The following is a 14,863-nucleotide window of genomic DNA, read 5'->3' as shown; positions in this document are numbered from 1 at the left end:
GAGAGTAGTTTAACTAGAGAGTAGTTTGATAGCGTTCTCCCTGGAGAAGTAAGTGGAACCATTGACAGCCATTTCTGAATTTGTATTTAACAATATATTGGTGAATGGTAGAAGTTACTGTCAGTTTGGAGGACTACGAATGCTGAAGGTTTTGCTGTCATTGCCACCACAAAATGCGGGCCTGTAACTTTCCATAATTACATAAAACAGGGGTGGGCCATTTAGAATATTGAGCCTGTTCTGCTGTTGAATTAGATCATTGCTAATGTGTACCGTAACTACATTTTCTGTTGTTAATCTATACCACTTGTCATTTTTACCGAAGAAAAAAAACTCAATCTCCCTATTGAAATTTTGAATTGTTCCAGTGTGCATAACCTCTTGACCTGACTCCTGTTCTCATCCACAGAACTGGCTCTGTCATTAACCGTCATCTGACATCTTGATATATAACTCTCTTAACAATAGATCTCCTTTCAAATTGCCCAAATTATAATCACAGAAATCACAGAGCAAAAAAGAGGCTTTTTGGCCTATTATACCAGTGTGTAATCTTCAAGTTGAGAAATCTACTTTAATTGTTTTTTTAAAAGAATGCCACACATAATTTGAGAACTAATCGGAGCTTCTTAAATTAGCCTTCTTTTTAAATTGGAAGCTGACCACATAATTTTGTCATTTTGTTTTTACATTTAACTTTCTTGTTTTTATACCAGGGGTCTAACTCCGGCCCAGGCGGATGCTCAATTTCTGGAAAATGCCAAGATGCTTTCCATGTATGGCGTAGACTTGCACCATGCTAAGGTAATTGCTTCCCAATTGTTCCCTGGGTGTGATGGAAGAGAGAAAAGCCTTGTTAACCAACGTGGAAGTCAAGTTAAACTTTGTTCTGCAAATCACACGAGGATACTCCATGTTAAGTACTGTTTTTAAAGAAGCATTGTTTTAATACCAGAATCACAGAAGGATTTACAGCACAGAAGGAGGCCATTTGTCCCAGCAAGTACATGCCCACTCCCTGTAGAGCAACCCAGTCAGATCCACTCCCCAGCTCAATTCTTGCAACACTGCAAGTTTATTTCCTTCGAGCTCATCCAATTTCCTTCTAAAATCATTGATTGCTTCAGCTTTTTCCACCTGGTGGGCAGTGTGTTCCCGGACATTTCCACTCGCTGTATTAAAAGAAAGGTCTTCCTCACACTCCTGCTGTACCTGTTGTGCAAAATCTTAAATCAGTGCCCCTATTGATCCTTGTGCCTCAGCTAATAGGAAAGATTTTGCCTTGTCTACTTTATCTAAGTCTGTCCATAATTTTGTACACCTCTATGAAATCCCCCCCCTTCGCCTTTGCTCCATGGAGAACAACTAAATCTTGTTGCTAAAAACGCCCCAACCCTGGAATCTTTCTGGTACTCTGCATCCTTCCAAGAAACTTTAAAGCGTGGTGACCAGAATTGAATGCAGTACTCTAGTTGGGTTCTAACTGGAGATTTATAAAGGTTCAGCCTAACTTCGCTGCTTTTATGCTCGATGTCTGTATTTATGATGCCCAGTGTAGCATATGCTTTGCTAATCATTTGTTTGAGTCGGCACGGTTGGACTCCATATTTGGGGCATGCAAGAGAAAGGGCAGAGAGTGAGTGATTTATTCCTGGAAGTGAGGTTTGCCAACCTGGCGGAAAAATTTGGCTTGGCGGGCTCGGGATGTGTTTAATATCTCCAGGTATGGAGCTTTTTGAAAAAGGTGTTCTTGGATTTTCCAGTGGTGCCACCATCATCCTTTTTGGAGAGAAGCACATTTGGCATGTGCGATATGGATGGTAGGGGAAGAGTTGAGTTCGGTGGAAGGGTTAAAGGCTAATTGGGGCCAATACTGGAGGAAGAGCTATGAGCGAGGATCTGGGGAGGGTGAACGGCAAGTTATCGTGTGCAAGAATGAGCCTAATACAGTTCAAAGCAGTGTTTCAAGTGCAGCTCACTAAGGCTAGGATGAGTCGTTTTTTTTGAAGGGATGGAAGATGGGTGTGATTGCTCTTTGAGCGGGCCAGCTCACCACACACACACATTCTGCTCCTGCTCCAAATTGGAGGTTTTTGTCAGTCGATTTTTAACACCATGTTGGCGATCTTAAGTAAAGAGCTAAAGCACTGTCCTTTGGTGATTATTTTTGGAATTTCAGATGTACTGGAGCTGCGGGGGTGGATAGCCTTCCCTTTGCCTTGTTGATGGCGCAGAAGTGCATCCTGCTGGATTGGAGGCTGGCATCACCGGCGAGTCCTTTGGCGTGGTTGGGGGATTTAATGGAATTTTTGCACCTCGAGGAGGTCAAATACACCATGAGGTGGTTGATTGAAGTGTTCTATAGCAGAGATGATGGCCATTTATATTGTATTTCAGAGAGTTGGTCACTTAGTTGTTGGAGGGGGGTTAGGGGAGAGTATAAAAGGGGGGGGGGGATGTCTTGTTCCTTGGGTTGAAGGGTTGTTTTTGGGGGTTCTGGTTGTTTTCTTCTAGTTACGGGTTATTGCTTGTAATTTTGTATAAAATGATAAAACATTCATAAAAACATAAAAAAAAAATACTACCCAACTTTCTCCCTCAATGTACCTCATCCTCCTTTTTTTTTAAACAAGCCGGGACTCAAACCTGGGACCCTGGCGCTGTGAAGCCGTTGTGCTAATCACGGTGCTGCCGCGCTGCCCATCTATGCTAGTCCCATCCCCTGTCAGTTTAGTTCAACCACACTGGATAATGTCCTTGGGAGGACATTGTCCCAGACATGTTGAGGTACCCGAGCCTACCGAAAGGTACCTTCTGTCCCAAAGCTGGATCCAATACCAGGATCTGAAGCCTTCCCTTTGCTATGCTTCAAGCCAGGCATTATTCCTCCCTATCTTCCTATTTCTACTCTGGCTAGCATGTAGCACTGAGAGTAATCCAGCAATTACTATCCTCGAGGTCCTAATTTTTAATTTTCTCCCTCGATCCTGCAAATCTGGCCTTTGGACCTCAATACCTGCCCTCTGTAATTGATACTGAAGTGCACCACAACTTCTGGCTCTCTCCCTTTTCCCTGCAGAATATTTTGCACCTTCTCCATAATGTCCTTTGCCCTGGCACCAGGGAGGTTACGCTCCAAGCTGGACTCACAATGGTGATTACAGAAGGCACCTTTCAGTAAGCTTGAGTACCTCAACATGTCTGAGTCTAATGTCCTCCTAAGGACATTATCCAGTGTGGTTGGGGAGGATTTAGACTAAATTCCCATAACTGTGGAATCTCCTGCAACAACATTTCAATGCTTTGCTGTTCACTCCTGTACAGTCCCTCGCCCACTGGTGCCATGTCTGGGCTACACTCCTTCAAGGTATCATTGCTCGCAGCAGACTGTCACCTGTTTTAAAGTGGCACGGTAATACAGTGGTTAGCATTCTTGCTTGACAGTGCCAGGGTCCCAGGTTCGATTCCCGGCTTGCGTCACTATCTGTGCGGAGTCTGCAAGTTCTCCCCGTGTCTGCATGGGTTTCCTCTGGGTGCTCCGGTTTCCTCCCACAAGTCCCGAAAGACGTGCTGTTAAGTAATTTGGACATTCTGAATTCTCCCTCTGTGTACCCGAACAGGCACCAGTGGCGACTAGGGGCTTTTCACAGTAACTTCATTGTCATTGCAGTGTTAATGTAAGTCTACTAGTGACAATAAAGATTATTATACACTCCAGTGACTCCAGTACTTGCTGCTTCTTTCCAATCCTCTAGTTGGTCACTCACCTAGTATCCTGACCTCTCACTGCCTGTGGAGTGACCACGTCATGGAATATATGATCCAAGAAAATTAATCTTTCCTGATGCTTTGAAGTAACTCTATTTGCCCTGAAGTTTGGTAGCACAGTGGTTAGCACTGTTGCTTCACAGCAGCAGGGTCCTAGGTTCGATTCCCGGCATGGGTCACTCTCTGTGCAGAGGATAGTGCGACGGAATATGGGACGATCGTGGTTTTGGACCTCGTGCCAGGTATTATGGATGTGAGGCTTGCCGTGGGCCAGGCACAAGGACCCTCGTAGAGGATGGACTCAGTGTTACTGGCGGGCAAAGGATTTTGTGGAGAGTTGACTTTGTAATTAGGGAGTATATTGAGTTTAACCAGAATGGGGAGGACTTGCCCTCCATTTATTGGGAGGGGTTGAAGGCGGTGGTGCTGGGGTAAGTGAGCTTGTACAAGATCCAAAGAGATAAGGTGGAGAGGACGGAGAGGCAGCGATTGGTGGGTGCAGTTGTAGCGGTTGACTGGCAGTACTCTGTGGCCCCCAACCAGGGGACTCTTCGTGGAGCGCAGAAGCCGCAAGTGGAATTTAATTTGCTGACGTCAGGGAAGACAGTGGGCCTGCTTCGGAAAGCGAGGAGGGTTCTGTATGAGTATGGGGAGAAGGCCAGCTGCCTGTTAGTGCGTTCATTGAGACAACAAGCGGCCACGTGGGAGATAGTGCAAGTGATGGATGAGGGGGATGAGTTGGTGATGACATCAGACAGAATGACTAAAGCATGTGAGACTTTTTAAGAGGGGGAGGTGAAGGTCTGGAGATGTTTTCTGACAGTTTGGTGCGGGAGCGCAGCCGGCCACGTTGGCTCATTCGTGAATCCCCAAGATGGGTGGAGTGTAGGTCATATAGGCCCATCTCCCTATTAAATACAGACGTGAAGATCTTGGCTCAGGTACTGGCACAGCAGTTGTGGTGTCGGAGGATCAGATAAATTTTGTGAAGGAAAGGCAGCTGTTGAGCAATATTAGGCAAGTATTTGAATGTGGTTATGATGCCATCTAGCGGCAGGGTGCTGGAGGCTGTTGTGTCTATGGATGTGGAAAAGGCTTTTGAGTGCCCTATGATTTAAGTTGGCCAGGAGTAGTTTCAGGCACTTGAGTATTCAGGTCGTCGATGACTGGGCCATGATGAATGAATGGAATTTGGCTGGCTTGCTGGAGAGTGTGAAAGGGGATCTGAAGAGGCAGGGAGAGTGCAGACGGTCAAGAAGGACGTCCTGCTGAGATTTCTGTTTGTGTTTCAGTCCCTCCTAATATTCCTACCAAAGGCTTTCTTTTGTAAGGTGGACAGGTTAATCTTGACTTTCATATGGGCTGGCAAGAGGCTGCGAATTTAGCGGATGTTTTTACAAAGTAAGCGGAGGCTAGGGGCCTAGCCCTCCCGAATTTGCTGTATTGTTACTGGATAGCGAATGTAGAGAAGATCCAGCAGTGGTGGGGGGGCAGGAGGGGGCGGAGTGGCTACAGGTGGAGGAGGTGTGGTGTGTGGGGGTAAGTTTGAAGGCTCTGGCTATGGCTCCCTTCCATTTGCCTTGGGAGATGTACCGAATCCGGTGGTGGCTTTGTCCTTAAAAGTCTGAAACCAGCTAAGGTGGCATTTGGGGTGGGGGGGGGGGGGGGGGGGGGGGGGGGGGGGGGGGAATGCTGGCCCCTATTTGTGGGAATCACCAGTTTGTCCCTGCGGGAATGGATGCGACATATTGCAAATTTGGGTGAGTTACAGGAAAAATATCAGTTGCCGAGGGGGGGGTTTCAGGTTTTAGGTACATACAGTTGTGGGATTTTGTGTGGAAGGAGGTGCCCTCATTTTCTGGATTGCCGGAGCGCACTCTGTTGGGCAGGTTAGTTATCGCCAGATGAATTGGACGATCGGAAGATATTTACAGATGGCTGATATGTACAGGGAAAGTGCCAATTGAGGTTAAGCGGAAGTAGGAGGAGAAGCTGGGAATGGAGTTGGGATGGGAGGGGTTTGGAGTGAGATTATGCACCAGTTGAATGCAATGTCGTTTTGTGTTAGGATGAGCTTTAAACAGTTGAAAGTGTTGAATAGGGCTCACATGATGCCGGAGAGGATGTGCTGGTTCTTTTCAGTGATAGAGGATAATTGTGAGGGATGTAGAGGGGAGCTGGCAAATCATGTCCCCATGGTTTGGTCATGTCCAAGATTGGTGGGGCTTTGGGGCCCGATATTTGAAGCATTATTGAAAATTGTGGGGGTGGAAATGTTGCCAGACCCTCTGGTGATGATCTTTAGGGTGTCGGAGCTGTCAGTGCTATTGGAGGGGAGGGAAGGCTGATGTAGTGGCCTTGGCCACTCTGATTGCCTGGTGATGACTTCTACTGGAGTGGAGATCGATGGAACCACCGAGGGTATTGGCCCTGTTTGAGGATTGTTTGTTGCCAGTGGGGGCGGGTAGGGGGGAGCGGTGTTAAAGTGAGAAAAAGGGGACTGTGGGGGTTGCGTTTGTTTTCGACCGACTCTGTTTATGCATGTTCTGGTTTGAATAAAAATAGTTAAAGAAAAAAAAAATGAGTAATATAAGGAGATAAATGTTTAGTTCAGTAGAAAATTCTTTAACAGACAAGCAAGGGCAGGAGGACACTATACGACCTCTCCAGCCTCCTCTCCCATTTAATAAGATCATGGATGATCTGATAGTAACATTGAATCTGCATCCTGCCTACACCTGATAACTGATCACCCCCTTGTTTACCAAGAATCTATCCAGCTTTGCATGAAAAATATTCAAAGACTGCCTCCACCAACTTCTCAGGAAGAACATTTCTTTGATATTCTACTGAGTGAGAGAAAAGATTTTGTCTCACCTCTATTTTAAATGAGCAGCTCCTTATTTTTAAGCAGTTACCATCTAATTCTAGATCTACCACATGAGGAAACATCGTCTCCACATCCACCTTGTCAAGACCGCTCCCAAGTACTTGTAAAAAATAAAAGCAAATTACTGCGGATGCTGGAATCTGAAACGAAAGGGAAAATGCTGGAAAATCTCGGCAAGTCTGGCAGCATCTGTAGGGAGAGAAAAGAGCTAACGTTTCGAGTCCGATGACTCTTTGTCAAAGCTAACAGACAGAGAGAGTGGGAAATATTTATACTGTGGAGTGACAATGAAAGATGAGTCATAGCCACAGAAACCCAGGGAAACTGGGTGCTAATGGCCACAGATACCAAGGGGAAAGAATGTTAATGGCAGTCCCCAGAGAGGACAAGATGTGAAAGGTCAAACAGCAGAGAAATTAACATCAGAGGATGAACTGTAGGTGTGGGGGGAGGGGAAGGGGGAAGCAAAGAGGAGAAAGGGGCAGGAAAGGTGGATAAGATTGGGGGGGGGGGGAAATTAAATGTATATTAAGAAAGAAATGGTAAAAGACAGTTAAAATGAAATGAAAGCAAATGGGTCGAGGTGGGGCTGATCATCTGAAGTTGATCATCTGGATGGGCTGCCATTCAAGCTTTGTCCTGGAGTCCTAAAATTATAAAAGCACCGAAAGCCTTTCAGCCCATTGTGCCTGTGCTGACTCTACATTCCAATGACACGTCCATCCTGTCACCCTGCTCATCCTTCCTTTTCAGATTGTAATCCAATTCCTGCATGAAAACCTTCATTGATATTGTCTTCACCACACTCTCAGGCACTGCATTCCAGATCCTAATCACTTACAGCATGAAATATTTTTCTCAGACCCTGTTGCTTACGTCTGAACATAGAAATTAAGGGCAGGAAAAGGCTGTTCGGCCCCCCGAGCCAGCTCCACCATTCAATCAGATCATGGCTGATATGATTATGGCATCAACACTATGTTCTGTCTAACAGTTATTACTTTTGACTCTCTTCTTAGTTAAGAATCTACCTATCTTTGCCTTAAAAATATTCAATGCCTTACTCTACCCCTCTCTGAGGAAGAAAGTTCCAAAAACACTCAACCGTAAGAATAAAATTCTTCTCATCTCCATCTTAAATTAGATACTTATTTTTAAATTGTGTCCACTAGCTCTAATCTCCTCCACAAGAGGAATATCCTTTCAGCCTCCACCCTGTCAAGTCCCCTCAGGATGTTATATGTTTCAATAAGATCACTCCTCTTCTACATTCCAATGGATACATGCCATGCCAGTCCACCATTTGCTCTTCAGATTATTCCCTCCATCCCAGGTATCAGTTGACTGAAACTTTGAACTGTTTTCTTGAATAAGGTGACAAAATTGTATGCAGTATACCCAATATAGTCTCTTCAACGCCATGTGCAACTGCAGCAAAATATCCCTACTCTTATGTTCCATTCTCCTTGGAATAAACGTCAACGCTCCATTTTACTTCCTAATCACTTGCTGTATATGTGTACTATCTTTTTGTGATTCATGTACCAGGGCACCTTGGTTACTGGAGTTCTGTAATCTCTCTCCATTTAAATAACATGCTGCTTTTGTGTTCTCCTTCCAAAGTGGCCAAGTTCTCACATTTCCACATTTTACTCCCATCTGCCAAATTTTGTGCACCTTTAAGTTGACCCATTTACGTTCCTTTGCAAACCCCTTCTTTCCTCTTAACTTACTTTCTTACCTATCTTCGTATCATCAACAAATTTAGCAACGGTACATTTGGTTGCTTCATCAAAGCCATTGATATAAATTGTAAATAGTCAGGCCCCAACGTTGCTCTCCACTTGTCATTACAAAAATGCATAAACTATGTTTCCAGTTAGCTAACCAATCCTTTGTCCATGCTAATCTGTCATCGCCTGCGCGATGAGCTCTTATTTTGCATGGTTATTTTGTGTATAGTTCTAGGCGTCACACTTTAGGAAGGATGCAAGCGCATTGGAGAGATTGCAGCAAAGGTTAACAAGAATGGTACCAGTGATGAGAAACTTCAGTTATGAGGTTATATTAGAGAGGTTGGGACTGCTTTCCTTGAAGAGAAGGCTAAGAGGAAATTTTATAGAGATGTTCAAAATCATGAGTAGGCGGGCCAAAGTAGATGGGGAGAAATTGTTTACGCTCGTAAAAGTGTCATGATCAAGAGGGCACTGATTTGAAATGATTTGCAAAGGAAGCAAATGTGATTTCAGAGAAAACTTTTTCCCACAAGTGGTTTGAGTCTGGAATGCACTGCTGGAAGTGTGGTAGCGGCAGATTCAATCGAGATATTCAAAAGTCATTGGATGATTATTTGAATTGAAACCGGAACAATGTGCAGGAGTACGAGGAAAATGCAGGAGAATGTCACTATGTCACAGTAGGCCAAGTGGTTGCGCACTGCACGGTAACAGTTCGGTGATTCTGTAACCTTTGATGTGGATCTTTTAAGTCTGTGCCCTCTGGCTCTCAGTTTTTTGCAAAATAGGAACAGTTTTTCCCTATCTATTCTGATCAGATGCCCCATGATTTTGAATACTTCTATCAATTATCCTCTGCTTTCCAGTCTGTTTATGTAATTGAAGTACCTAAAATCTGGAACCATTCTTGTGAATCTAACCTGGATAGTGTCTAGGTTCTTGTGTTGTTGGAGATCCAGTCATCCAGACATAGTAGGGAGTGTTCCTGCACACCCCTGACTTGTGCCTTGTAGATGATCGACAGGCTATGGAGAGTCAAGAAGTGTTATTCTCTGTAGAACTCCCAGCCTCCAACCTGTTCTTGTAGCCACAGTATTCATGTGGCTGCTTCAGTTAAGTTTCTGCTCAATGGTAATCCCAGGATTTATTGATGGTGAGGAATTCAGTAATGGTAATGCTGTTGAATGTCAGGGGACAATGGTTAAATTATCTTTTATGGGAGATCGTCATTATCTGGCAACTATTGTTCAGAATTCTATTTGCTTTATTGATTGCTGCTCTGCAGGAGTTAGGCTTATTGAGCGTAAAACCTTGTAAAATTCCTTGGATCCATTTTCATTCACAGCTGAGCTAATGCAGTGGAGTTACGTGCCTTGCCCATTTTCTGTCTTCCTCCATGCATAACTTGTTGCTTGTGCATATTAAATTTAATAGGCCTTTATTGTGTACAGTTACATGTTTTGTTTAATTTGCTTCAGTTTTCCAAGTTGTTCAGAATTAATTGTCCTTGCTGGTATTTATAAAGCTAAATGATTCATGGTGTTTCACAAAACAAGTCATTGCTGTCATTTAGAAACAATATCAATCCCTGGGCCACCCCACTTAGCACATTACTCCCACCTGAGAGAACTCCTCCAGCGTGTATCCCTTGTTTTCAGTATGAGCCATTTTTAAAATCCATGCTTGAGGTTTCCCCGAATCCTCAGCACTTTCAGGTTAGCCAGTAGAATTTGTGGTGAAACTTTGGTTAGATCTTTCCATGTTTCACTGTGATGGAAAGTTTTAAAGTTAGGAAGCTTGGTTGGCTAAAACCCTCATCTCCTATTATATGCTCTAGTTTTAATACATACAACCCAAATTAAATCCTTCCATTATTTTCCATAGTAGTGCAGCAGCACTTCAGTTACTGCCTGGCTCAGCATTCATAGAATCCCTGTAGTGAAGGGGGCCAGTCGGACCATCGAGTCTGCACCAACCCTCTGCCCTATCCCTGTAACCCCACCTAACTGTTGGACACTAAGGGGGAATTTAGCATGGCAAATCTATCTAACCTGCACATCTTTGAACTGTGGGAGGAAACTGGAGCACCTGGAGGAAACCCACATAGGCATTAATAGTGATATGGGCCAGGGCTCAGAAACTCCAAAATGTATTATGAAGCTCGCCTGACCTATAACTTTTAAGTTGAATTTGATGAGCACGAGAGCCTTCACTTCAGGTGTGATTCATCAGACTTCCTAGGCGCTTTTATCAAAACAGGTTTATTATAAGAATGTATTAACATACATAAAACAAGAATTTGTTATCAATTAGAAACATGAAACGACACACAACAGCTACAGTAATCTATGTATATAACTCTTAATGAATCCCCTTAGTAGCTGTTCCAATTCAATACAAAATCCAATAAACCAAAACCCCTTTCAAGGGCATGGCCCAGCACACCATAATCACACTTGAATGGGACTGGCCCATTCCCTGAGATTCTGATCCAGTTCCAACCAGCCGATTCAAAACTCCTTCCAGAAAGCATCTCTATCTTTAAAGTTACCACGGCAGTTTGCCACACCTAATGTGCTTTCAGTTCACTGGAACAGCTTTAAAATAAAAACAGGGTAACACTTTTTTTTCTTCTGCAGTCCAAAGCAACAAACTAAAACTGAAACCCCAAAACCTAAACCCCCTCTCACCTCACAGCCACAGCCCAGCTCCACCCACAAATTTTCATCACTGAAGCTGTGCTACACGTCATGTGGTAAGACCAAACCTTTCTTCAAAGGGACACTCATGACAGGGAGAAAGTGCAAATTCCACACAGTCACCCAAGGCTGGAATTGAACCCTGGTCCCTGGCACTGTGCCACCATGCTGCCCCTTTGTACACAATATCAGCCCATTTTCAGTCTACAGTTATTTGTACTGGGATTATGTTTACCTTACGATTACCATCAAAGTCTCACCTGTTTCTGAAGACACTGGAACAAATATGCATCTATCGCTAGTGAGTTATTTGTTTCAAAACTATATAGCCTTTCTGGGACTTCAATCCTATTTATTTCTATTGAGATAGGACATGACACTCTTGGCCTTTTATTTAGTGAATACCAGAGGAAATAATCAAGTTTATTGTTTATGTAGGACCATGTTAATTTAACTTATGCTTCTGATCCTGCAGATATATTTATCCTACCTGGTTTGACATACATCTTTGATTTATTTTTGTTAAATACACCCTGACTAATTAATTTTACGCTTAAGTCTTTAAAAAAATTATATGCCTGGTTCCTAATCTCTTTTCTTTGAATCCCAGAAAATGAGTGCCACATCGCTACATTTTCCATTTGTCTATGTCATTCACTCATTTTACCATCACCAAGTCAAGATATGCATGGCCTCATCTGACTTTACTCAAGAACTGAGTCATGAATAGTCATGCATTGCTTAAAATCATAACTCTTTACGTGTATTCCCAGTTCATATGTTCACTTTTGTTAATATAAAGTGTTAATTAGTGCCACTGTTAAAAGTGAAAATTCAATTCAAGCTCTATTTTTATTGTATGTGATCTTAGAATTTTATAATATGAATTTCAGAAACTTTACTGAAATACATTAGTATACATTGCTGTTACTGAAACCTTACTACAATGGGACAAATGGAGCAGATTTACAAGTGAGTCTTTTCATGCTTAACTGGTAATTAAAGCAAAAGAATGAGGCAAAGGTTTCTATTGTATTTTGTAATGTGAACATGTTGCTGCGGATCCAGTAAAATTGCTTCAACCCTTTTTTGCCGTGGTGCATTTATTTTCTAATAATGCATGAAGCCAGTTCAGTTTGGAAGTTGATGCTTAAATGTGGTGGATTATCTCTTTAATATTCTTAAATGGGGCACAGATTATCAGATACTACCACTGAGGCCTGTTACAAATGCTGCCCTATTTTGTTGATTGCAGATGGTTTTGTCCTTGAAGCAGTCGGAAAGGCTTGCCTTGTAGCTGCTTTTTTTATTATTGGATCGACATTAAGTGTGGGTTAGTACCTAGGGAAGTAGGGAAAAGGTCTTTTCATTATTGTTAATTGCTCTGTTTGTTTGGGCCTCTATTTACTTCTGATTGCCTCCTTTTTTAAATCCTGTCTCTCACTTTTTTATATAGTGCAGTATTTTGAATAATGCTAAAACATTCAAGTGAGACCCGATGTAGCTTTTCCTTCAAATAGTAAGCTGCCTTTGATAGTTGCCAGAAAACAAAGTGATTGGCAGAAGAACCACAGATGCCATGAGGGAAAACCTTTTTACACAGCAGATAGTTAGGATCCAGAATGCACTGGCTGAGATTGTGGCCGAGGTGGATTCAATTGTGATTTTCAAAAGGGATTGGATAATTATCTAAAAAGGAAAAAATTATAGGGATGCAGTGAAATGACATTGGAATAAGCCTAGCTCAGTAGCTCTTGAAGAACTGGCATAGATACTGTTATGACAAAAGTTGCAAACAATCTTTGTGCCTTAGTGCAGTTGCAGGAGGTAATAATTATATATGTTTTTAAATTCTTGATAAAATTCTAAGTCCAATGAAATTAATTATTATGAAAGCAAGGTTTTATTACATTGTTTATAATGTCACTAAAGTAAAATAAAGAATCATGTGATTTGCTGAGTTCTGCTCAGCAACAGGCCAAGTTGCTTGGTTACATTAAGGACAGGGGCTTGAACAATGGGCAAAGTTTTCACACCTGAAAACAAAGGCAGAAGCAACTAGGGTTGACTGTGGGCAGCCGTGCCTCTGAGATTACAAACCGAAAGTGAGAGAGAAATATCACGAGATAAAGGGCACGATCGAACAGCCTCGTTGTGCCTGACCGGTAATGCATCAAGGGCCTGAAATCTTACGAAAGGCCTCTTGTGAGACTTGCGATGCTTGGAATGCCTCTGTAAATCTAATGGGATTTCGCAAGAGGTTATGAGGCGAGATCCAGATTTGCATATTTAAGTGAGCAGTTCGGCTCACTTAATATGTCAGAGCCGAATTCTCCAAAGTTTGTGATTGAACACCCATGCCTGGAAGACCTCGCCATGGTGCTATTTGACACTTAGCCACACAAATGCGGACCAGTCGTAATGGCACATGGAATAGAATAGAATCCCTACAGTGTAAAGGAGGCCATTTGGCCCATCGAGTCTGCAACAGCCCCCTAGAGCACCTACTTAAGCCCAAGCTTCCACCCTGTCCCCGTAACCCAATAAATCCACCTAACCTTTTGGACACTCAGGGACAATTTAGCATGGCCAATCCAATTGCACATATTTGGCCTGTGGAAGGAAACTGGAGCACCCAGAAGAAACCCACGCAAACACGGGTAGAAAGGGCAAACTCCACACAGACAATTACCCAAGACCAGAATTGAACTTGGGTCCCTGGAACTGAGGCAGCAGTGCTAACACTGTGCTACTGGGTTGCCCTGAGGGAACTCCCAGGCTATCGGAGGCTCCTGGTGGTCGGGCTTTGGGCAGGGTAGTACCCTAGCACTCAAGCTGCCACCTTGGCAGTGCCAGCTTGACGGTGCATCTGGACACCTTGGCAGTGCCAGGTTACCCATGCTGGGCATTGGGCCTGGGGGTGCCATGTCCTTCTGAGGTGTGATGAGGACGGAGCTTGAGGACCCTTTAATAGGTGCGTTGGGGGGGTTCAGAGGCCGTGGGGGAGGGGGAGGGGTGTCAAGAGACCAGGGGGAGCACTTGAAGGAAACCCACGCAGACACGGGGAGAATGTACAGACTCCGCACAGTCAGTGACCCAAGTGGGAATCGAACCTGAGACCCTGGTGATATGAAGCAACAGTTCTAACCACTGTGCTACAGTTAACGTTTAGTCAACGTTGCTCCCAGTTAGTGTGTTGCAATAAAAATCTTAACTTGAAATATTGTCATGCAGTTCCTTGATGTTGATCACTGAGAATTCAAACAGTCAACATGGGGATCATAACAAAATTTAGAGGTTAAAAATATTTACTTCATTGGAAGCCATTTAAACTTTTGAAACAAAGTACACTCCACCGACAAATTTTTGATATCTGTCCCTTAACTTTTTTTTAAAGCACACTTCCTGGAAGTAATTTTTATGAAATACTATTTATTAGGCAGCACCTCACCCTCCAGGAATATTGGGAATTCTTACATGTAACCACCAAGATTTTACATCCAATTATTTTAGCGACAGAAAATCCATACGCACCTGAATTCCTGATATATGCTTCTAATTGGCAAGACTTTGGACTGTGAAATGATTTTGTAACATTATTGTTCCTGTTTTATGCTACAATGGCTCCATTTCATCCTGATTCAGTTTTGTGAAGATTTTTTTGGAGCACATTTAGCAGACTTTTCTGTGTCACAAACATGTAATTATGATCTTACAGGTTTTAAGGACAACTGTTTTAAAGGAACGTTTATGTTTTCAGACCTTTACGT

At 43.2% G+C, this 14,863-nt stretch overlaps 1 protein-coding gene across 31 annotated transcripts in view; it reads left to right on the top strand.

Moving 5' to 3' along the window:
- epb41l2 (erythrocyte membrane protein band 4.1 like 2) overlaps nucleotides 1–14,863 on the top strand; it is a 270,752-nt gene that overhangs the window by 191,939 nt on the left and 63,950 nt on the right. For all 31 annotated transcript variants that reach the window (XM_038799827.1, XM_038799837.1, XM_038799828.1 and 28 more), the window contains one exon: nucleotides 717–804. In XM_038799827.1, the coding sequence (XP_038655755.1) occupies nucleotides 717–804 (88 nt within the window). The remainder of the gene's footprint in view (nucleotides 1–716; nucleotides 805–14,863) is intronic.

The sequence above is a fragment of the Scyliorhinus canicula genome, chromosome 6, assembly GCF_902713615.1.
Source record: "Scyliorhinus canicula chromosome 6, sScyCan1.1, whole genome shotgun sequence".
In the NCBI taxonomy this organism is placed as follows: Eukaryota; Metazoa; Chordata; class Chondrichthyes; order Carcharhiniformes; family Scyliorhinidae; genus Scyliorhinus; species Scyliorhinus canicula.
This window is presented reverse-complemented; position numbering and strand designations above follow the sequence as displayed.